The sequence below is a fragment of the Aulostomus chinensis genome, chromosome 10, assembly GCF_037954235.1.
Source record: "Aulostomus chinensis isolate RoL2024-O1b breed Wild chromosome 10, RoL_Achi_v1.0, whole genome shotgun sequence".
In the NCBI taxonomy this organism is placed as follows: Eukaryota; Metazoa; Chordata; class Actinopteri; order Syngnathiformes; family Aulostomidae; genus Aulostomus; species Aulostomus chinensis.
In genome coordinates this window covers 21,034,658-21,056,264 of record NC_141329.1, presented here as the reverse complement: position 1 = coordinate 21,056,264, position 21,607 = coordinate 21,034,658, and the positions used below count along the sequence as shown (strand labels likewise).

General features: G+C 44.9%; 2 protein-coding genes across 9 annotated transcripts; both read right to left on the bottom strand.

Moving 5' to 3' along the window:
* Positions 1-638: 638 nt before the first annotated feature.
* On the bottom strand, positions 639-7,322 carry ehd2b (EH-domain containing 2b). 6 transcript variants are annotated; one of them, XM_086216413.1, is made up of 8 exons: positions 7,114-7,322; positions 6,961-7,033; positions 5,399-5,864; positions 5,130-5,306; positions 4,139-4,254; positions 2,858-3,270; positions 2,527-2,691; positions 639-2,432 (listed from the first exon to the last, which is right to left on the bottom strand). In XM_086216413.1, the coding sequence occupies exons 3-8, from the start codon at positions 5,617-5,619 to the stop codon at positions 1,875-1,877; spliced, it is 1,650 nt and encodes a 549-aa protein (XP_086072539.1). In that variant the 5' UTR covers positions 5,620-5,864; positions 6,961-7,033; positions 7,114-7,322; the 3' UTR covers positions 639-1,874. The 6 variants fall into 6 exon arrangements, with proteins under 6 accessions (XP_086072539.1, XP_086072541.1, XP_086072538.1 ...); XM_086216415.1 differs by having other exon boundaries at positions 6,972-7,033; XM_086216412.1 differs by having other exon boundaries at positions 6,961-7,322.
* Positions 7,323-7,768: 446 nt separating this feature from the next.
* On the bottom strand, positions 7,769-21,330 carry bicra (BRD4 interacting chromatin remodeling complex associated protein). 3 transcript variants are annotated; one of them, XM_086216403.1, is made up of 15 exons: positions 21,030-21,330; positions 19,178-19,223; positions 19,031-19,076; positions 18,478-18,543; positions 16,151-18,226; positions 15,771-15,959; positions 13,284-13,889; positions 12,026-12,218; positions 11,847-11,944; positions 11,621-11,755; positions 11,489-11,535; positions 11,247-11,395; positions 11,070-11,164; positions 10,866-10,971; positions 7,769-10,781 (listed from the first exon to the last, which is right to left on the bottom strand). In XM_086216403.1, exons 2-15 carry the CDS (start codon positions 19,216-19,218, stop codon positions 9,004-9,006), a joined length of 5,625 nt encoding a protein of 1,874 aa, XP_086072529.1. In that variant the 5' UTR covers positions 19,219-19,223; positions 21,030-21,330; the 3' UTR covers positions 7,769-9,003. The 3 variants fall into 3 exon arrangements, with proteins under 3 accessions (XP_086072529.1, XP_086072530.1, XP_086072531.1); XM_086216404.1 differs by having other exon boundaries at positions 7,770-10,781; positions 10,866-10,968; XM_086216405.1 differs by lacking the exon at positions 15,771-15,959 and having other exon boundaries at positions 7,770-10,781.
* Between the last annotated feature and the right edge of the window lie 277 nt (positions 21,331-21,607).

The window sequence follows — 21,607 nt, the reverse complement described above, 5'->3', positions numbered from 1 at the left end:
GATCTTATGTGTGAGTGTGAGGAAACTTAACAGAGGCTAGGAAAAGAGATATTAATAACTCTTGGGCCAGCCCTCCACATTCTTCACATGTGAGTCACTGTAAACCAAGAGAGAGCAGAGAGGAAAGAGCTGGATTGCCTCTGTTTCTCATTTGTGTTTCTTTCCATGGAGGAGTGGAATAAGGAGGCACTGAGGCCACCCCTTTTTTTGCAGACTTCGAAGGCCTTATGCAAAACACACAGATTCTCACACACACACAAAACCAACTCCCTGGGGGAGACATATTTATGTTGAGTTTACGCAGGGTAAAACCAAACAAAAAAAAAAGCCCAGGAAGGGTTTTTAAGAAAGACATCTGAACAAGGATAAGGGGGGGGGGGGGGGGGGGATAGATTAACTCGCGGTGTGTGAGAGGCTTCAGATGGTGGGAATGAGTGGGGAGACAGCCTCGGAAAATGGTGGTATGGAGAGTTGGCAGGGGAGAGTGTGAGTCACTGTTTATCTGGGTCTGTCACTGGGCGACCGAGTGAGCCTGATAGAACAGAAAATCCTATTAAACGGAACCAAATTCAACAATCTATTCAGTATTACTCTTTAGTTCTACTCTACTTACAAAAAGGGTCACTAGTGAGACGGGACACAGTCAGGTAACTTTATTTGGTTACTATAATAGTAGGTGGAGCTGTTTACAGTAGTCAGTAATATATCAGTCATTTAGTTGAAATGTTCTCAGCATCTAATGTTCTTTTACACGATTGCTCCTGCACATATAAAACAGTAACAATTACAAAAATAAAATACAGCGTATGCACAAATTTGTGGCATGTAAAGCGTCAAAGTGAAATGCATTTAAGTTATTTTTATGCCAATTCGAGCTCAAAATACTGCAAACAGAAAGCATTAAAAACATTTGAATCCTCACTTGAAATGACAAGACCTGAAAATGGTTTAATCCTAAAAACGATTGCCAAGATGTGCAACTCCAGTCTAGTCACCGTAGGAATGTTACATTTAATGGTTTTAATATATTAAAGCAGTGGTCACCAACCTTCTCCAGCTCAATATCACCTACGATGTAAACAGAAAAAGGAGAGTTCATGGAAAAATTGAGGGTTATTATAAGAAAACACAAGCTCAAGCAGAACTGCATTCAAAAAACTCACATTTTAGGAGTCGTTAGCTCGTCATCTCGTGGAACGACCCGCCAAAGCATGAATTCATGCATTGTACATAGCATCATGGAGCTGTTACTTTAACCTTATTTTTGATTTGTTTATTGCGATTAAATCAAAGCAAAGTCTAAGTCAGAAATCCTTCAGATGCAGTTCTTGGAGATGGCTGTGAAACTCACCCTCGCGTCATCTCTGCTGCTGCTCACAGTTAGTCACTTTTCACATCAAATCTCATAATTTTAACTGCATTTGGATCATTTTATGGACGGTGTGTATTGTTTTGATGCTTCTTCCATCGGTACAGGGCAAGAATATAATTATTTCAGTCCTGGTTGATAATGAAAAGTGATGCCCCCCCAGTATTAAAGATATACATGAAATGAGGTTGGTGACCCCTGCATTGAAGTTTCCTTTGTATTCTGTCAAAAATACTGAAGTCACTTAGCTCAAGCTTTTATTTACTTACTCAGCAAACACAAGTAGATACAATTTGAAAGCTTGTCACAAAAAGCAAAACTTTAAGCAGCCAAAGACGGTAAGAAGCAGCCAGACCTGTGTGACCTTTTTTAAAAGAATGCAGGGAACATTTTGCTACAGAATGCTCCAGAATGTGCCGAACTCAGTCTCAGAAAGAAAGAAAGAAATGCTCTTTGGTAAAAACAAACAGTAGCTTAAGTGCGATAGAAGTGTCTCTCAGCTGGTCTACGCATCAGAGCCCTTCTGCCTGCGTTTGGAAGGCGGGATCAGACGGTTGGGGAGCTCAGGGGGTAGACCATGGCCCTCCAGCTTGACCTCAATCAGGTGGCTGGCCAAGGCAAATTCTTCATCATCCAGCATGCCATCACGGTCCACATCTGACAGCTTCCAGATGCGACCCAGCACTGAGTTGGGCAAGCGGGAGCTTACCATCCAGTCCTTTGCCTTGGTGCCGCTCAGCTTCCCCTCATTTGGAGCGAGATTATAGAAGATCTCATCATATTTTGGCTTGTCTTTGGTCACCACCCAATCCTCCTCCTCCTCCCCTTCTTCACAACCATCCTCCTTCTCTAAACCAAAGGGGTCGCCCTCGGTGAAAGGCCCAGCGCGGGTTCCCAGGAAGGCTCCGCCCTGAACACCTAGCTGCTCACCTGCCTCCAGCTCCTCCTGCCGCAGGAGGGGCATCAGTTTGGCAATGTCAGCAGAGAGCAGCTCATCCAGGGCTGTCATCAGATTCGGTTTCAAGGTTTTAAACTTGGTGAAGTCATGAACCATCAGTTGTTCCTTAAAGAAAAGGATATTCAACAATACATAAAAACGAGGGGTTCAAAATAGAGTGCATTTAAACCAGCTGATAGAGAAATCTTTTCATACTAACCTGCATTTTAGCACAATCTGGAAAGTCCCCAGCAGAGATATTGTGCTGCAGCTGGATCTTAGAGAAGATAACAGGCAGCTGGTAGATCAGATTCTTCTTTTTATTGTCCTTCCTGAAGACTGAAGGCATCTCCTGCTTTAGGTAGCTGATGATGTGGGCGTGGACCTGTGGTTAAAAAAAATGCACAGCTATGTTTATTTTCATGGGTAAATGAAATTCCTGCGTGAGTATTTAATCTAGCAGAAGTTTACTAGAGATTCAGTCAGTCTAGTTATTGAAACCTTTCACAATAATCAGCTTAAAGACAGACACATGCTGACATCAAACTCACCCTGACCAGCCGCGCCCTCTTCACCAGGTCATTGAGCTTGCGCAAAGCTGCGTTGCGAGGAAGGTTCTGGATGTCAGTGAACAGATCTTCCTCCTCCAGCTCAAATAGTTTACGATTATCAGAAACCATCAGTGGCTCTGACCAGAAGGAGCCGATATAGACGCGCAGAACCTCCGGGGTGCCAAACACTTTGCCCAGGGACCACATGAGCGCACCATACACTCGCATCAGCTGCTGGGTGCCAACCATGTCCGCCTTGTTGAGCACCACACGCAGTTTATCCTCGTTACCTTTCAAGGCACCGATGGCCTCGGAGAACTCATCTGAAATCTCGAGTTTATGTGCGTCAAAGAGAAGGATGATGCGGTCCACGCGCTCAGCAAACCAGCGCAGCACAGCTGGGAAGTCATAGCCTGTTTGGGTAGAAAAAGTTTGGATGAATAAGGTATTTATGAAGTCTCGATTTCAACCTTGGAGTCAGGAGAGGGGAGAAGGTCGACATTGACACAAACCCTTCACACCTCGAATCTCTCTGATCAGACTTGAGTTTAAAGTGTCGAACAAAATAGATGTCTGTGAAGGAGCAAGAGGACATCGCCATCAAATTTGATCAGGCTATTTTGCGATATGATCCAATAGATACTGAGATACTTCACCATCTGTGATTCAAGTTTCAAATCAGAGCTGAAACCACAACTTCTTGAGAATTTTCATGATATATGCATCGCATTATGCAAGCATAGATATCTGCAATCTCTATTCACTGGAAGTACTTTTTTTCATCAAAGTAATTGGTTTAGATTATCCAGGTAAACAGGGGCATAGTTTCTGCAAATATTTATAAGCAGTAAATACATTCACTTCAAACATGGAGGCAGAAATCTCACTGAGAAAAAGAAAACCCAGAAGTGTTTTTAACGTGGCTAAACCACCAGCAGGATTCTGGAAATATGTTTTAATGTTTTGACAAACCTGTTAGTCGTTCATGCAGGTTGGACTTGAGTAATAATGGGTTACTTAAAGCGTGGATGAGTAGAAAAATACGAATCTATGGTGAAATACATGATAATGATGTTTCTCAGCAGAACATTCCTCTTGTTGTGCTGACTGAATTTTTGCCAATCCCGGTTTTAATTACCATGAGTTCTTGCCCTGCTGCCAAGGGTTATTGTGACAGAGCGAACTGATCCCATGGGTTAGCAGGCGTGGCCAAGAGATGAGTTGGTGAGGCGGATGTTCAGGGATGTGTGTCTCTGCGGGACCCCCTTGCCCTCTCCTTACCTTTGCGGCTTCGCTCACCTCGGCTGACTCTCTGCTTGGCGCCCGACAGGATCCCTGGTGTGTCGATGATGCTGATACTCTCCAGGACTTGGTTGGTCATTTGGGCACACTGGAATCTGGAGTTTTTAATCAGCAGACATGAGAACAATACCATATACGATGACGAAACACGAGTTCACAGAGGTCAAGTTGCTCTGAACACTGTAGGTGTCAATGGAAATTGTGCAAAAAAGGCTTAAATCAATGTGATCTAGCGGGCAGATTGGAGGCTGCCGTCTCTCCACCCAACTGCAGGCCATTGTGTTCAACCTCTCATCTCTGTTGGCTTCCTGAAGGAAAATAACCATGGCTGCCAGAATCATACAATAAGGCTCGCTAACGATGTGTGCCCTGGAACAACAACACCACTTCCTGAAACTTAGGAGCTTAACGAGCCTGCCGGTGCAGAACAGGAAGTTGACGCAAAAAAGAGACCAATACGTTCCCAAACAGCCTTGAAGAGGGAGAGAGAGACTTGTCAGATCTTCACTGCAGTACCGTTGAGTCTAACTGCCAACAGCACATTTTTGTGCATGTGACTTTAATTGGATTTATATCAGTAGAAAAATATACTCTGAAATCCGACAGCCAGACATTACACCCAGCAAAGCTTCATTGTTAAGATTCCTCTGACAGATTCCCTAAAGTCTGTAACTTCATTTATTTGTCTTTGCCCTGAGGGGCTGTCGAGGCCTCTGACCTTGATGGTGAACTTGCGTACATTGCAGTTCCTGTCTGAGTACATTGACTTTCATCACTCTCTCGAGTGATGTCGCTCCCTTTCACCGTTTTTCCACAAATAAGGCAAGTGCCTCCCAACTCGGAAATTTGGCACAGAGACTTGAAATTCCAAAGGGCAAAAAAAGTTATCTCTCCTTCCCTGTTTCCCTCCTCTGGTTTTCTCACATAGTCCATGCGTGCGATTACACAACAGCCTGAGAATAACACTCACCTGTTTAGGAAGGTGTTTCCAAATGGGTTGAGTTTACGGAAAGGCTTGTTGGGGTCTACAATTAAGGCATTTCCAGGGATGACTCCCTCCACCTCACCATGCATGATGGCGGTGAAGCAGTCGGTGGTGGGCTCAGGCCCCACCCTGCTCCCTGGAATATCTTGCTCCAGTAAATACCTGTCAGTCACACACACACAGGCATGTTTAAGCTACTTAGATAACTTAAGCAATCACTCTCATCTGAACTGTGATCAAATGTAAAGTCTTACTTGATGAATGTTGTCTTTCCTGTGGAGTATTGTCCCACTACCAGCACCATAGGCTTATTGTCAAAGTCTGCATCCTCCAGACTGGGAGAGTGGAAGTCCTGGAAACCGTAGTACTGCTCCAGAGGCAGCAGCTTCTTGCGGTACAGGGACTTCAGGCCTTCTGTCACAGTGCGGATGACCTCAGGAGTCTTCTTCACATTTTTTCGCCCCCAACGTGACATGTTGATTGACTAACAAGATGATAAGGAGCTTCTTTAAAAAAAAAAAAAAATTTAAATCGTGGAGTTAAATTCCCTCTGGCTGAAACTTGGAAAAACCCTCAGATGTTTCCTGTATTTGCGTAAACGCTGCTCTCTCGTCCTTGAAACCTCCGTAACAAACACACACACACAGACCAACGATAAGTCTGATGTTGTGTTTGAAGCCTGGATCTTCCCTTTTCAAAGCAGATGAGAACTTTTATAGGCTGAAATGCAGACAGGAAAAAGAGAGAAGTAGAGGTCACTCCAAACAGAAACATAGGATATGAATCCAAATACTCTGAAAAGATCTTCCAGGCAAGTGGTTAGCCACAGCCTGGAGTAAAGATGTGGAGGCTGCCTAGCATTGTCAGTGCATGCATGGAAAAAGTTGGTGTTCACGCTGGAAAACTTGCAAACCCAACCCCATGTCAAGATTTGCACAGGCACTGCTCATTACTTTACAGTGAAGTGAGTAAGACATTCCTTTCATCCCCTGCAGTTCCTCTCAGGAGAACATGAAATACGTGCATGGTTCGGTTGTTCAAGTAAGGAAAAGTCCTCTTAAGGGGGCAGTCTGTACATGGAAAAACAAATTTAACCCTTGAGTGCTTTTAGATCAGAAACTGAAGGCTCATTATAAGAAGTAAAGTGACACAAAAGCACAGGGGTACGACATGCATCAGTGGACCTCGACTCAGTCTGAGCAAAGCTTTTCTCTTGCAAATCTCATTGGAAGTGGGATATCAAATCTGCCCAGAGAAAAATACCCAACACAGTCCTGACATGTCACAAGACCAGAGCGTCTAAAGTTCTTCTTGTCAAAATGGCGAACCCGGGAGATTTACACAAGAGACATTAAATGTGATTTGATCACTGTAACAAACAAGAGAGGAGAAATGTCTGGACTGTGACGAAGAGTTAATGAACGCAGATCCCATGAGAATGGAAAAGTTCAGTGAAGGATCTGGGATCAATTTCTGAAGTTTAAGGATGGTGGAAATTGCCTAGTGTGGTTGTGTACCACAATTGCACCACATTTTTGTTCTCAGAACAAGCAACGTAACAGTCTAGCCTGCAGGAGCAACACATTTAAAGAGAATCATTCTTTTCATATGAAATGAAGAAACTAAACAGATGTGCAAAATGGTTAGTGAAAGTTTTAAGTTTCCCTGCTGAAACTCTGCTGCTAGGCTTTGCATCATCAAGCTTCTTCTGCTTTTTCTGGCTAATTAAAAATAAAAGTCTAAATACAAAGTCATGAATCAAGCCGTATTGAAAGTCTGCTCTCAAAAAGAAATTAAAAAAAAAAAGAGTATTTACCAAGTTATTACCGAGAAGAAACAGACTTCTTCGAGCACCTGGATCTCTCACTCTCTCTCTCCAGTCTTGCCCTCTGGAGTTTGGAAAATATTTTTGACTTGAGGAGACAAAAACAGTCTGTTGGAGGAGCTGCTGTTACATGTATGGGTGTACCTCTGACAGCAAATAGGAGCGTCAACGCAGAGAGAGTACAGGAGGGTCCTTCTTCTCCAGAGTTTAATGTATTTCAGATGAGCTTCAAATCTGAGCCAGGGTCCTTACTCTGCTGGCTGAGAGAGCACAATGCAGGCCAGCTCTTCTGTTACCTCCTACTCAGTTGCACCTCCTCTTGCAGGGATGCCGAGCAGGGCGGTGGGCAGCACCAACACCCTGCCCGTGGCAAAGATGAGCTGTGACCAGAGGGCGTGGATCTGGAGGAGGGGGGTGAGGTGGGGTGAATAAATTATTTGGGTGTAGTCAATTTAAATTTTTTTTTTGACATGACATAATCTCCCAGCACTCTTATGCACGCTATCAATGCTTCCCGATGCAGCTACCCTCGAGTTTCACGCTTTTTCTGGTCTATTTTATTCCTGTTCTACTTACAGACACTGAAGTCGCTCTTGCTCCTCCCAAACTATGTGAACCTTCAAGTACAACAACCAGCTCTACTTTCAACTGTCATGCACCTCCTGCTGGCTGTCTGATAGTGAACACACCCCACACACATCCCCTCCTGACTATCATACAGTGCTCCTTTGTAATCATTAGTCATCTTAAGGAATGCACCCTGATGGTCAGGCATTACTGTCTGCAGCTGGACAAATGATTAGAGGGCCAGCAGTGATTCATAAAAGAAGCAAGGTTTAATTTACAGTTTTACTAAATGTACATTTCTTTTTAAAAAGTATCATTATACACAATAAATACAATACAAAATTAATCTGTAATACTATACTTCAAATTCTCTTACGGTCTTTTTGTACAATATTATTGTTCCTTTTTTTTCTCTTCTTCTTCTTCCAATTTCAATGCTTGTGCTGCGTTTGCGCTTGAATTGTCCACCAGAGTTAAAAAAACAAACAAACAAACAACAACAAAAAAAACATACAAACAAGGGAGGCAGGGACGTGGTGGTCCAGAGATAAACCAGACTCAGAAAAGAGAGAGGCAACAGTTAAATCTGTCCTGCCCCCTGCTGACTGAAATGCATCAAGTCCTAATCTGGCAACACTAGCAGGAGGGGGCAGGTATGCAAAGGAGGCGAGGTCTAAAACAATAACCTGGGAAATCATCTGTTGCTGTGAATTTCCTTGCAACATGTTTGTTTACATCTGAATGGTACAGTACTACAGTACCCTAAAGGAGTAAAATGTTCAAATGATTTTCTCAGTACTTTAAAGCAGATATGAAGGAAGTTGAGGTTCATGGATTTGCCGAAATTGATGGGCCTTTACAATGTTTCCTTATAAAGAAGAAACCGGTGTATCACTGTAACTTGTGCTATTTGCATCTGTGGGGCAGTATTATCTTTGTATGAACACAACTGGGTTTGTAAAGGAAGATTCTTTGTGTATTGTGAACTTTTACAGCATGAACTTGTGTCTCTCAGCTGCAGGAAGTCAAGACAGATGTTGATGACCTTTGACCTTTTTAAAACAAGCTGCCTGGTGCTCACTGGGACACCTTTTAAACCAATATATGAAATGCTCAGGCCACATGAGAGGAATGTAAGAATACTAAAGGGAGATTAAAACAAGAAGGGGAAGAATGAAAGAGAGAACAATCTCTGACGATTTCATTTTGTAACTCAATCTTGGCTGAGAACACGTCTGAAAAACAGGCATCTTCAAGTCATTTCTACTTCCAACACTTTCTTATTCCATCATGGGTCGGGCCGTAAAAGAGAGAAATGACTGGACAATTCAAAAGGACAAACAAAGCCAACACAGCTTGGCAGAGTAGTACAGTGATACTGTTTTCACAGTCCCCCCCCCCCCCCCCCTTGTCCCCAAGTCTGTCTCTTAGTTCCCCGTGTCAGTCCAGCCTGGGGCCGAGGGGCTGTTATCTGCTCTGAGTCTGGGGCACCAGGCTGCCATTGTGGCCGCGGCCACCAACCTGAGGGTGCTGGGCCAGGGAGGAGGATGAGGAAGCCGAGGAGGCGGCTGAGACTGAAGGTCTGTGGGATGAGGCAGTAGAGCCCCCTGGGCGCAGGCTTTGGTGTTGATTGGGCCTGCTGTTGCCCCCTTTAATGTTATGCCCGCGGGCAGAGGGCTCCTGCTGCAGGTTGAGGATGCTGTCAATTGCACATTGCAGGTGCTCGTTCAGAGAGTCATCTTGTGGGCTGCCACTGGAGAAGCTAGTATTATCCATGTCGGGGGAATCTGACTTGCAGCGTTTGGCAGGAAGCAAAGAGTCCCGTGTGAAGGAGGACTCTGGAGATGGTGGCCCAGGTGCATGCTGGTCCATTCTGAATGTTCCAGCAGCCCTCTGTCTGTTTTTTCCACTTGCCCTCTTGTATTTACTTATATCTGTGTCTTGGTCTGTTCGCTCCTCCCCTCTCCCTTTAGTCCCCTCCCTTTCCAGGAGCTGGTGGTGTTGCGTGGTTTTAATACCATGGTTAAACACCTCATCCACTTCGTCCAGCCCCTGCACTGAACTCCCCAAACGATCAGTTTCGTGGCTTGATGCCATTTGAGGGTGCAAGGCCTCCCTGCCTCTTTTCTCTACTTTCACACTAGCGATCACTGTCCGCTCTGAGGGGGAAGATGAGCACTCGAGTCTTGGGGGTGACAGTGGGGGTCTGGGGTAGGACACACTCTCGTCCCCTCCCCCTGGGACACCAGGTCTCACCCTTGGACTTACGTTTTCCCGGTAGGTTTTCCTTAGGGGAAGGCGACAGGTGGTCTGTGAGGGAGTGGAGGCGGGATTGTGTTTGACCCCACCCACGTCATGGTTTTCCAATGTCCCATTCATCTGAGTTGAGGATGAGGAGGTGGATGTTGGCCAATTATGAGAGGAAGAGGTAGAGGAAGATGGGGCAGCGTTGGGAGGAACATTACCTTTGAGTGGCAGGCTGGACTGGGTGGTTGCTGTGGTAACTGTTGAGATGGACGAGGAAGCAGTGCATATGGGTGACTGAGTTCTGATGACGGGAGTGGGAGGAACTGGTAAAGGGTGGGACTTTGGATGCGATACAGCAGCTTCAGGCTGAGCGATGGACTGGCTGCTCTGCTGAGGTTGAGGTGCGTGCACGGGGTCTAAGGCAGTGTTGTGGACCACCTTACTGAACCCTGTTTGATCTTGTTTGATCTTGAGCTTCAGGCCGATTCTCCTGCGAGCCTCATAGGTCTTTATAGGTGGTTTGCTGGTTCTCTGGGGGAGAGCGTCATCATCATCGGCTAGTGGAGAGTTGAAGGAGGATGATGGAGCACGACTGAAGGAGGAGCTGTGGCTGGCAGGCTCAGCCACTATCCTCCCTGTTGCTGCTGCTGCTGGTGGTGGTGGAGGACAGCTGCTGGACCAGGACACGGAGGCTCCACCACCACCCTGCTTTATCACCAGTTTTGTTGGGGGGAAAGAGGTGGCGGGAGGGGCGGCAGGAGGAGCTGAGGCAGGGGCAGGGGCAGTGGGAGGGTTTGGGGTGATGCTAGGAAGAATGGTTGAGGCAGGAGCTGCCGGTTCTGGAACAGGCGCAGCAACAGCAGCAGCAGCAGCAGCAGCAGCAGCAGGCACTGGAGCTGCAGCTACATTCCCGGTTACTGAGGGGGGCTCAGCAGAAGGTGATTTCTGTTGTGAAGAAACGACACTCTCCAGCATGCGTGCATTTGCCACAAACTCCTCTGCAATTAAATCAAATAAATCATTAGTATACATCACATCAAGAATAGGAAACCAAAAACTCCATCTGAGCACAAGTAGGATACCTGGTCTCTCCTTGGCCAGAATCCTGTCCTGACTTAATGCAATCTTCTCCTCCTGTATGAACATCCGGTCAATCATCACCATCTCTGCTGAGGGGCCCAGTCTCTGCTCAGGTTCAAAAACCAAACGCCATCAGTTCAATATCGATTCAGGACAAAAGGGACAACTAGAAGTCCTATTGAGAAAATGCTGCTCTATAAACTTACCTTTGACTCTGCAAATAGCAGGTAACGATATTTATCCAGCATGGCCTGTGTCCTTTTCAGCAGGTGGCAGGAGACGCTCTCAAATTCATCATCAACTGTGCACAAAAGAACCAAAATGTTTACAAAATGGTATAATTTACAGAAGGGAAGCAGACTGCAAGCTGTGACCTCCGTTACCTCTTTGATAGTCTTGAGAGGAGTTGGCAGTTCCCTGGTAGAGATGGTAAGGCAGCAGTCTGTGCAGTGTGTCCTCAAAGGAGTTAAAAGGAGCACTGTAGTTTGGGTGAAGCACTGAACCTTGCTGTTTCCTCAGCTGTTCCAGCATCCTGCAGTTCAGTGTGCATAAAAATAAAAATACTTTATCAACTTCACCATTGAGAGATACCAAAATGAGCCAATCAACTGCCTGTGGCACAAACCTTGCTTCTTTGCTGGGCTCTGCACTGAAAGGCATCTTTATTGTTGTCTGTGATGTGAATACACAGTAAAATGGTGATTAATAGGAGCAGTTTTGTAGGATCTCACTACAGTATGCCTTGTCAGTCTCTTACCTGAGTTTGAACTGGAGCAGGGGGCTGTGGAGCAGGCATCTGAGTGAGATTTGCTCCTAATATCTGTATCGGCATCCCACCTTTCCCCAGAGTCATCCCACTAACTGAGCTGATCACTCCTGACTTTGGCTGAACCTGTGGAACAAAAAAGAAAAAGGAGATAAAAGAAGGACAATACAGGAAAGCCAAAATGAAAAAGAAATACAGTAACTGCAGAGGTGCCTACCTGTGCAGGCTGGGTAAGGCTGGCAGGAGTGACAGTCTGATTCACCTTTGCTCCAGCTGGTCCTTGAGCTCCTGAGAATACCTGTAAGTCACTTGAGGCTGAGAGGAGGAGACAAATCATTAAACAGGGTTTACGTTCAGGGTCCTGCTGTTCTTCTTTGAGCGTTAATGATGTCGAACCTGTAGCAGGAGTTTTGATGAGCACTGATGTCGGCTGCAGCACCGAGGGGAGCTGAACAGGTGGACCAGCGCTGGCTGATGATGTTATCACCACTTTGTCAACGGGCATGTCTTGCTGGGAACTAAACTGACTGGTGGCTTGAGGCAGAGGTTGAGCAGGCTGCTTGGCCTGCAGCAGGATGTTCTGCTGGATCTGGAAGCACATCGGGACACTTTAACGACATGCTTTTGGACAGCAGAAATCTAAATCCTTCAGCTCTGTTTCCCAGGGCCTACTCTGACAACCTATATGTAGTAAGACTGAATGGTATGGAAAAAGAAGAGAAAAAAAAACATAACATTTTAACAGATATAGTGGTGCAGGAATGAGTATTGCTGAACATCTGTTTCACTCATCTAAAAGGTTTATGGTTTTTTGAAAGGATTTTCAGTTAAATTTCTGAAATAAGGGTTGTGGTTAACACAAGCTTAGGACATTTAAATTAAACTTTTTTCATGGCATAAAATATGTCACTTAATCTAAACGCTTTGTGCGTCTTAAAAACAGCGGTTGCTAATGACTGGATGAGCAAGACAACAAGAGGTTGCAGACCTTAAATGTCATCATGCTGATAACAGAAGCAGCACAAATGTAGTTTTGATGTTGAAGTCAAGATTATTTGACTGAACAAAACCTATTTCTCATTAACTTTTGCTCGACACACAGCATATTTTTTTGACAACAATCCAAAATCTCATCCATTGATCCATGAGATCAGTGTGAGTGAGTATGTAAGTCTGGGTACCAAGCTGAAAACATTAGCCCTGAGACCCTGCTACTCTTTCCTCATTTATCTGTTACAAATATTACAATCAGGAAAATTAACTTGACTTTGCTGCACTAAACATTAGCTGAAGCCTACAAAGGAAGTTTTGCTGCATTTCCAATGTATTTGGACAGAAATAGCAAAATGCCACAAGGTAAAATGGTATAAATCCCACCAATAAAACTCTGATGTGTCCAGACAGTCAACATAGATGACCAAACAAATTCTATGGTTTCCTTCTCTGGATGTATTTATATTTAACAACCTGGGCCACACACTGATATCCAATCAGTACTCTGCATCAGCTGATACACAAGCTTGGAACATCTCGTACTTTTACTGGCAGGTCATGGAGGTAAAAAAAAAAAACGGGATCAAAATGAGACTGCATCGTTTAAAAAAAAACCTCTTATCACAAGCAAAATTTAGACTGTGGTGAACTGGAACAATACCTGGTGCAGCTTGTCCAGCAGTTGCTTCTGCTGAGGTGAAGGTTGGGTGATGGTTGACAAAGTCTGAATTTGAGCTCCTATTAATTGCAGGTTGTGCTGCTGCTCTGCTGTCAGGCAGTGGATGGGAAGCTGGGCTTTCACAACAGTAGAAGCAGAAGTACTAACAGGGGGTGTGGAGAACTGGTGCTGTGCAGATGGCGCAGGAGCAGGCTTGGGTGACTGTGACATAGGGGGCTGTTCTTGTTGATATGGGGCCGGCTGAGAGGCCGGTCGTGGTTGAGACTGGAGCTGAACTTGAATGTGTGCCTGCTGAGGCTGGCCTTGAGAAGTTGGTTGGGGAGAATCTGCGATTTGGTTATGGACTATAAAGAGTGGAGGGTGGGATGAGGGAGTGCATGAGCGTGAGGAAGTTTGAGACTGTGGCTGAGGCTGAGAAGGAGGACGTGACTGATGGTGTGGTGACTGGATCTGCTGGCTCAGAGTGAGAGGAGACTGGGATGGCTGGGGGCTGTCTGCTACTGTGGGTGCTGTGGCATGACTGGTCAAGGCCGGTGAGGGGGACATGCCCTGGATCTTTACAGGCTGGTGGTGGCCACCAGAAGGTACCTGAGTGAGTGGATCACAATAAACTGTTATGATTATTTCATTCAAAAATGCACCAATATTTAAACAGAGTAAGAGATCAGGGTATCAGGCACAAAAATAAACTAAAAGTTCTGCATGCAAATCTCGAACAAGTTTCAAGATTTGAAACTAGATACAAAACAGGGCTGGGCAACATGACTGTATCACAAACTTACTTTTTCAAATCATTACATCAAAAATGTACACAAGATTCTATGTTATGATGAACATGTAAATTGGGGGTACAATCACAATTATATAGTATTGATCAACTATAAAACAGAATTTTGTAAAATTATGCAATTAAACAAAATATGAAATAATAAAAGTCAAAAAAGGAAAAATACAGAATTATCGCCCAACCCCAATACCAAGCTACACAAACGCAGCTAAAACAACAATGCTAAAGTCTAAAGAAGCACAGTTTTACAGCAGAAATACACGGGACACATCTGCCACATGAGGAAAACAGATCGCCCAGCTTAAACGCCGCTCAAAAACTCCCCAGAAGACACAGTGGGCACACGGTTGCTAGCCTGGTGAGGGTATCCATATCTCGAGAGCTCTGCCGTCATGTTTGGAAGCCCTTCTATCTAGAACTAATATGAGAAATTAGGAAGTAATCAAACAGACAGGACTGAGCTCTAACTATTTTTCTACCTTCCAACAGTAATGCAGCTCCTAAATGGTTCTTGCAGTTGAACCTCTCACAAAATGGTCTTTGTCAAGCAACAGGCAGTAACAATAGTATAATACACACTGTAAGTGAAATCACTGCAGTAAATAGACTCAAGAACAGCAACGAAAGAATAACAGGAATATCTAGTAGCAGGAATTTGTTCTTCCAATTCAGTCTGAGATGTGATAGTATCACGTTTCCTTAATCTGATTGAAGGAACTTGTCCGTCAAGGCAAGTACTCCGCCCTCTCCTAGTTGTTTTCGATGAGAGGCAGTCCAGTTATAACTGCAGAGCTTAACTTTTGAGCTTACAAGATGCGGATGGTCTCACCAGGCTGCATAGTTGCAGACAGCACAGACAGAACCGAGGTAGCGACTAAAAGACCAGCTACACTCTGCCAACGTGACAGGTCACAGACGTGTCCGGTGTATTTTAAGTGTAAATCTAGTAGTTGCTGAGTAAAAGTAGCACAAGCCTAATGATTGAGAAGAATTACACATAACAGAGTAGCAATGATTGTTTGGCGAGCTAAAACAGATGACAAAAGTCAAGATTCGTGGGCTTGTGATTGTTAAGTCAAGGGTGATCTCGAAACCTCAGGGCTGGGGCGGGGGGGGGGGGGGGTCAGCAGGTTTTGATTTGGGTTGTTACAATGATCAGACTGGGGCTTATAAGGGGGTTAAGATTTAAACACAAAGACTTGAATGAAAAGTGAGGTGTGGATTGATTGATCAGTCATTGGTCAGTGATGCAGAACATGAGGGTGAGTTGATTGACTGTGATTGTGTAAGTAAAGAGGTGAACAACATTGCACTTGGCACCTATAGAGCCCCTCTATAAAGCATGAACATATATTCTGAGACAAAGTACATAGAATGGATGAAAAACAATGCAAATCAGTTAAAAAAAATACACTCAACTGGCAAATAAAGTAAATTTTAGGCGACTCAAAAAACACGGACAACCGAAATGATCACACCATTATACATAAAAAATGTTAGAAACACAAAGAAGCTGCAAGCAAATGAGTAATTTTTGCACTTGGGAAAAACAGCAACTGTGCGAGCAATGAAAGCAGTGACTAATGCAGAAGACAACTACGGGGGAAAGGGAAGATACCCTTCTTTGTGGCGGCAGCAGCAGCAACAAGTGGGTGGGGCTTAACATAAAGGGGCATTTCTACCTGCTTTACCACAGCTGTCATGTGGGGGAGGCCAGGGGAATGGCTGTGGCTCTGACCCACCCAAGAGTCAGTTAATTGGCTGTCATGGACAGCAGGGGCTGGAGTAGTGTTGTTGTTACTGTTGACGATTACGGACGCCGGCACACCCACAGAGGGGGTTGATTCAATCTCTGTTTGGTGGTGCTGCTCCTGATAGGAGTACATTTACCATTTCAGGATGAGGAAGGAAGGAAGGAGGGGGATTGGAGGAAAAGGGGAGTAAAATAGTGAACCAAAGAGGTCAGACCAAGTTAACGCTCCATGCATGTTATATATTTTTTAAGACAATGTTAATACATTTAGCGCATATATATAGATAACATACAGAATGGAAAACTGACCTGTTGCAGGAACATCTGCAGAGACTCCTGGCTCAGGATCATGCTTGAGCCCTGGTTGGTAAACAGTAACCTTCCTGGGCTGTGCTGAGCCTGAGGGGGGACCAGCCCCACTGCTGTAACAGAGGAAGAGGTGGACACAGACATGGACGGAGAAGTGGAAGGTACTGTGGTAGCCGTGGACACAGAAGAAGCCGGCTGCATGGTGAGGATAGAAGACTGTGGTACATGCTGCTGAGGGGGATGAGAGGCCTGGTCTGTGGAGCTTCCTAGCACAGTAACACACTCTCCAGGCTGGCCTTGAGCCATGGTTGCTGCTCCGGCGCTGCTGCTACTGGGGACTCCACCTGGCTGGGGCTGTAGGGCTGGCTGAAGGCTGACCGCAGGGCTCAACCCTTCCACCTGGCTGAGCATGGTCAGGGAGTTCTGGATGGGCATGCCCTGTATGACTGTTTGGGCATGCCCTGAGACAGTGTGGGTCTGTGTCTGGCTCTGACTCTGAGCCAATGAAACAGGCATCTGAAAGAGGGTGGGTGTGCCCATCTGGCCAGGCTGGAGCTGAATGGGTCCAGAAAGGATGTGGGCAGCACCAGGATGGCCCTGTGATGTCAACACTTGACCCAAATTGATGTTCTGGTTTGCAGTTAAAATCTGGTTTGCAATGATCTGTCCCCCAGGACCCTGACTAGTTATGATGTGGCCCCCAGGATGTTGGGTCAGGATCTGCCCACCTGCCTGTAACTGTGGCAAGAGAAACTGGTGGTTCTGACCTTGTAGAACTGTTTGAGAGGGAATAACAATGCTGCCCGGTTGGTTTAACAGGTGTACACTGAGGGGTTTGCCGGATGGTTGTGCTGCTTGTTGCTTGAACAAGGTTTGTTGAAACTGAGGGCCTTGTGTTGTGGTTTGAGTACTCAGGACAACATTAGAGCCTGGTTTTCCAGTCAGGAAGGCTACATTCTGAGCAGCAGAAACTGGAAGTTGCTGCAGCCCTAAAGCCTTGTGGGCATCATTTTGCAGGGACTGGGGTGCTGGCTGCGGCTGCTGTTGTTGCTGTTTGAAGAGTTTCGGTTGAATGGTTCCCCCCTGGGGGGGTTTAGGTTGAATGGGTGTTGGTGTACGCTGAATGATCACGTTCTGCATGATTTGGCCTTGAGTTTGTGACTGGGTTCCAATTCCTGAACTTAGAGATGTGCTTCCAAAGCCCACAAGTCCAGCAGGAGCAGTCATTGTAACACCACTGCTGCTGTTCGTACTGCTAACACAAACAGCCGGTCCATTTAAAGCTGGAGATCCCAAAGTGGCTTTGTTACCTTGGATCAGAAGTCCACCTCCTGAAGCTCCAAGCCCAGGCTGAGAACCAGCTCCCGAAACCTCTGGTCCAGACTGATGCAGTTGGTAACCACCCATGGGTTTAGCCAAGATTGGCTGCCCAGACTGATTGATAGTCATGACTGTGGGCTGTCCCACAACCTGAATCTGTCCGATACCCAAATGTCCAGACTGACTCCCGTTAGGAAGAGTTTGAAGACTTGAAATGGGTTGAAGCGTTACATTTCCCAGGCCCACAGGTTGCATAAATGGCTGAACGCTAATGGTCTTGTTCATGACCTGTGGTTGGAGCTGAAGACCCTGCTGAGCAAGGACTGACCCCAGCATGTCAGCTGAGGCATTTGGAGGGGTAGCAGTGGTACTTTGGGCCGACCCAGGGAAAATAGCTGTCGCTCCCCCAACACCTATGCCTACACCAACAGCAGCGCCTCCAGGCCCAGATAGACTGGCATCAGGCAGCGTCTGAACCACCTGGGTAAGGCCTGGAATTCCGAAGGAGCCCAGGTCCAGCTCAGCTTCTGCCTCCTGTAAACTTTGTTCTGTGATGTTGGCTTCAGCCAAGCTCTGCTGCAGGATGTCACATGGCTCGTGATTTGTCCCAATGCCATTGCTCCCACCTTCACCATCCGGGGATCCTCCCAGGATGTCATCATCCTCCAGGAAGTCCAGGTCAACACTGACTCTGGGCAGGCCTGCTGGCTCATTGGCCGACAGCTGGACTGCAGGCTGGACCTCCGGAACATGGCCCTTGAGGAATAAGTGGAACAGAAAAAGAGTGAAACAAGGTGATAGATACATTCTGACAGTTCAATTTTATGGAGAGAATTACAACTCAGTTTACATAGAAACATGAAAACCCCACAAAAATGTTCACACATTGCAGCAAATAAAAGCTTGTAGAGTGTAGATGTGTTAGTGAAAGGGGAGGGTATTTGGACATGCATGCTACACAGATGGATAGGAAACAAGGGGGAAGAGGATTGGGGGATTTTACTCACCCCAGTGGTAGAGAAGAACGAGCTGGAGGGGTCACTCGAACCATCCAAAAGGTCGTCAGTGTCCAACTACAGACACACCCACCCAGGATAGGACAGACAGAAACCAAAGGCACCCAAACCAACAGGCAAAAGCCACCGGGACAGAAGACAGACCATCAAACAGAGGAGGAGGGCAAGGAAAGGATAGAACATAGACGAGAGAACCCAGATTGTAATGAACCAGTGATAAGATAAGGGACAGAGGGGCAAAATGATAGGAGTTGGGAAGCGTTAGTATTAGCATTTCTCATCTTTTGAATTAGCGCAATAAAAAGGGAAGGCAGGCTGAAACCATAAAGAGTGCATTCAAAAAGCAAAGACATCCAGAGCCGTAAATGAAAGCAATCAGGGGTTTGGGCTGCAAGGTGCATCAATGTGTACTCTGTGAAAGTGTAGTATGATGTAGTATGAGCCTGAACTCCCAATTAAGAATCCTCATCACACCAATTACTAAACCGTCACAAGTTCAACAGATGAAACCTCTGTCACTTTTTTCTCTCATACTCATACTCACATGGGTCTCTGATCCATGAAGAAAGTCATTTAGAGCTTCTGGGTCACTGCAGGAGAACAGAATGGGATTCACATAACAACACGAGCCAGATGTCTGAGGAGTTTGTGACAATATCACTGCTGTTACAGAGTGTCAGATATGACTTACCAAATTACATCTAGAAGGCACCTGCCGTCTTCATCATCCATGACAACTGTTAAGACGAAAAAGTTTAGAAATCAACCAGTTGTAGCTTTTTTGAACATGAAAACTAAACTATTTAAATGCTTTAATACAACTTCAAGATATCAAATTATTAATTCAAGTTAGAGAGTTGAATTAAAGGTCTATATTTTAACAATAATTAGCTTCATCTGATTATAATTAACTTAAAAATTGCAAGTCCTCCTCAAAGTGCTTCTTGACCTCAAAGCTATGGCAAACAGGCTGACAGCCAAATGACATTGAATTATACGTGGAGTTAAACTATCATTTTTTGTTTTGTTTCTTTCTTTCAGCAAAGTTCGGCACAATAACATGATGCACTTTCATAAATTGACACTGTGGTAAATAAATAAGCTTTCTGCAACTGGTTTTATTCTATCTTTTTTCAGTTTATTTATTAATACTTGCATTGAACGAGATCCCTTAACTCAAAAAAAAAATTTTCATTAAACTTTAAAATTACTCTATCATAATATGATGTACATGCTGGGGTGTCATTAGCATCGGACATCAAACCAGCTTCATAGCATGTTTCTTTTTTAGTCTGCTAAACTTGAACTTATTGAGAGGGTCCATCAAAGATAATGTATATCAAGAAATATAGGTACAATTAATGTCAACATAAAAAGTTCTAGTTCAGTCTTTTGATTTTCCACTTTTAGAACAAGAGTTAAAACCCAACACATTATAAGGCATTTCTAAAGGTTCCCCTGGCTCTTATCAAGGACAGAGACAAGTCAAATGTACACAATAATTAAGATCCTGTGATTCTTCAATTACAAAATAAAGTCGCCATTTTAATACAAAACTCATCATTACAGTCAGCAACAATGGGACATGTTTCCCGCTCCACAATAAAACCTTACTCTGCGTTTACTCGTCCAGAGATCAGACAGCACATACATTTACTACACACCGTCGGACAGCGGATGGATAAAGATAAACTGAAAACGCGCGGTTTTCCCACATCCTTGATGATTTGGAGTACGGTCTCACGCCGTGGGTGTTTACAAGCCTGAACAAGTGAGCGTAACACTTCCAGTTTCCGAAACACAGGTCCCAGACTTCCACGCATCCAAATAACCAAGATTATGCCAACGTATCCCCGGTTGCCGCTTTACAAAGGCGGCGGATCGTAGCCATTAGCAGCGCCAGTGCGCAGGATATGAATGGAGAAACTGCAAACGGGTAGCTACATGCTAGCTGGTGTTTTCTAAGAAGTTAGCATGCACATTTGGTCAATTTGTCAAAATACATACTTCTTAACAGCTCCAGAACTGACTTAAGATTTCAGTGTAATAAAAAGTTTGATCCCAACAACCAGGTTTACCTCTATTTACAAGATTTAGTTGCATCTGGATTGAATTTCGTTAGCCTAGCTGACTAGCCTGCCTAGCCAACCAGCTATCAACAATATTCAGACGTACAGCTAGCTGTAGCCTTTGACATTCAAAACAAACCACCGGGAGACACACTATATACTCTCCTAATGTAAAGCGGCGCTTTGATTCAGCCAAGACAAGGCAGCATTGTTTACCTAGAATGGAAACGCCATTGCGTAGCTAGCTATCTCTCCTTGCAAGCAAAATATGAGTTAATGTTGGAATACTCTTGGATGAGGGGGTATGCTTGGGAATTCGGTGGAAAATGACCCTGTTTTCCGGGTCGTGCAGCAGCGTTGCGTGTCGATTGCGGTAATTGTGCAGTTTGCGGCTCCTGTGCAGTGCGCGAATAATGCAGCTTTGTTACAGTTATTCGGATTAATTCAGAAATTGCTACATTGTAACAAACTCACCCGAGACGATTGAGGTGCAGGCAGCGCGGGGTCTCCAGTACAGCCTCGCACGGGCTGCTGTACAGGACCCAACTACAGGCAGGAAACAAGACGACTTCCGTTTTGCCTGATGGAAATCCACACTTCGGCGGTGTACTCACTGGTGTGAACTTTCCTTAAGGTTGGAGGTTTTCTGTCGAACTGTAGTAAATAAATAAGTTGCGTTCCCCTGAGTGTACACAATTCGTATATAACCTGGCCATATAAATCAAACAAGGGACCTTATAAGTATCCACGGAATGGCCATAGACGAAAATTTAAAAAAATAAAATAAAAATGTGGCTCCAGAAAAATACTAATATTTTGTCGCCACAGGATAAAACTTGTTCATGTAATGTAATGATTTTGTTTTTATTAACCACACGATAACTCGTGTCCTCAATGTGCTCATTTAAGAGCCATAATGTGAGTGTCGTTCTTCCTGTTATTGAGGTTGCAAAATGTAAATTATTTTGAGGCCGCATGATGTATGGGATAGTTAAACCTCAGATTCAAGAGTAGCAGTGTCGTATCATGTTTCTGCATTTGATTAATTTACA

Coding starts and splice junctions, on each gene's coding strand:
- bicra (XM_086216403.1), bottom strand. CDS start 19,218: ATGGATGATGAAGACGGCAGGTGCCTTCTAGATGTAATTTG. Junction 11,945..12,025: donor CATCAAAACTCCTGCTACAG/GTTCGACATCAT, acceptor TCCTCCTCTCAG/CCTCAAGTGACTTACAGGTA. Junction 11,536..11,620: donor CTGCTCCAGTTCAAACTCAG/GTAAGAGACTGA, acceptor TTCACATCACAG/ACAACAATAAAGATGCCTTT.
- ehd2b (XM_086216412.1), bottom strand. CDS start 5,619: ATGTCACGTTGGGGGCGAAAAAATGTGAAGAAGACTCCTGAGGTCATC. Junction 5,307..5,398: donor GGAAAGACAACATTCATCAA/GTAAGACTTTAC, acceptor TGTGACTGACAG/GTATTTACTGGAGCAAGATA. Junction 2,433..2,526: donor CAGATTGTGCTAAAATGCAG/GTTAGTATGAAA, acceptor CTTTTCTTTAAG/GAACAACTGATGGTTCATGA.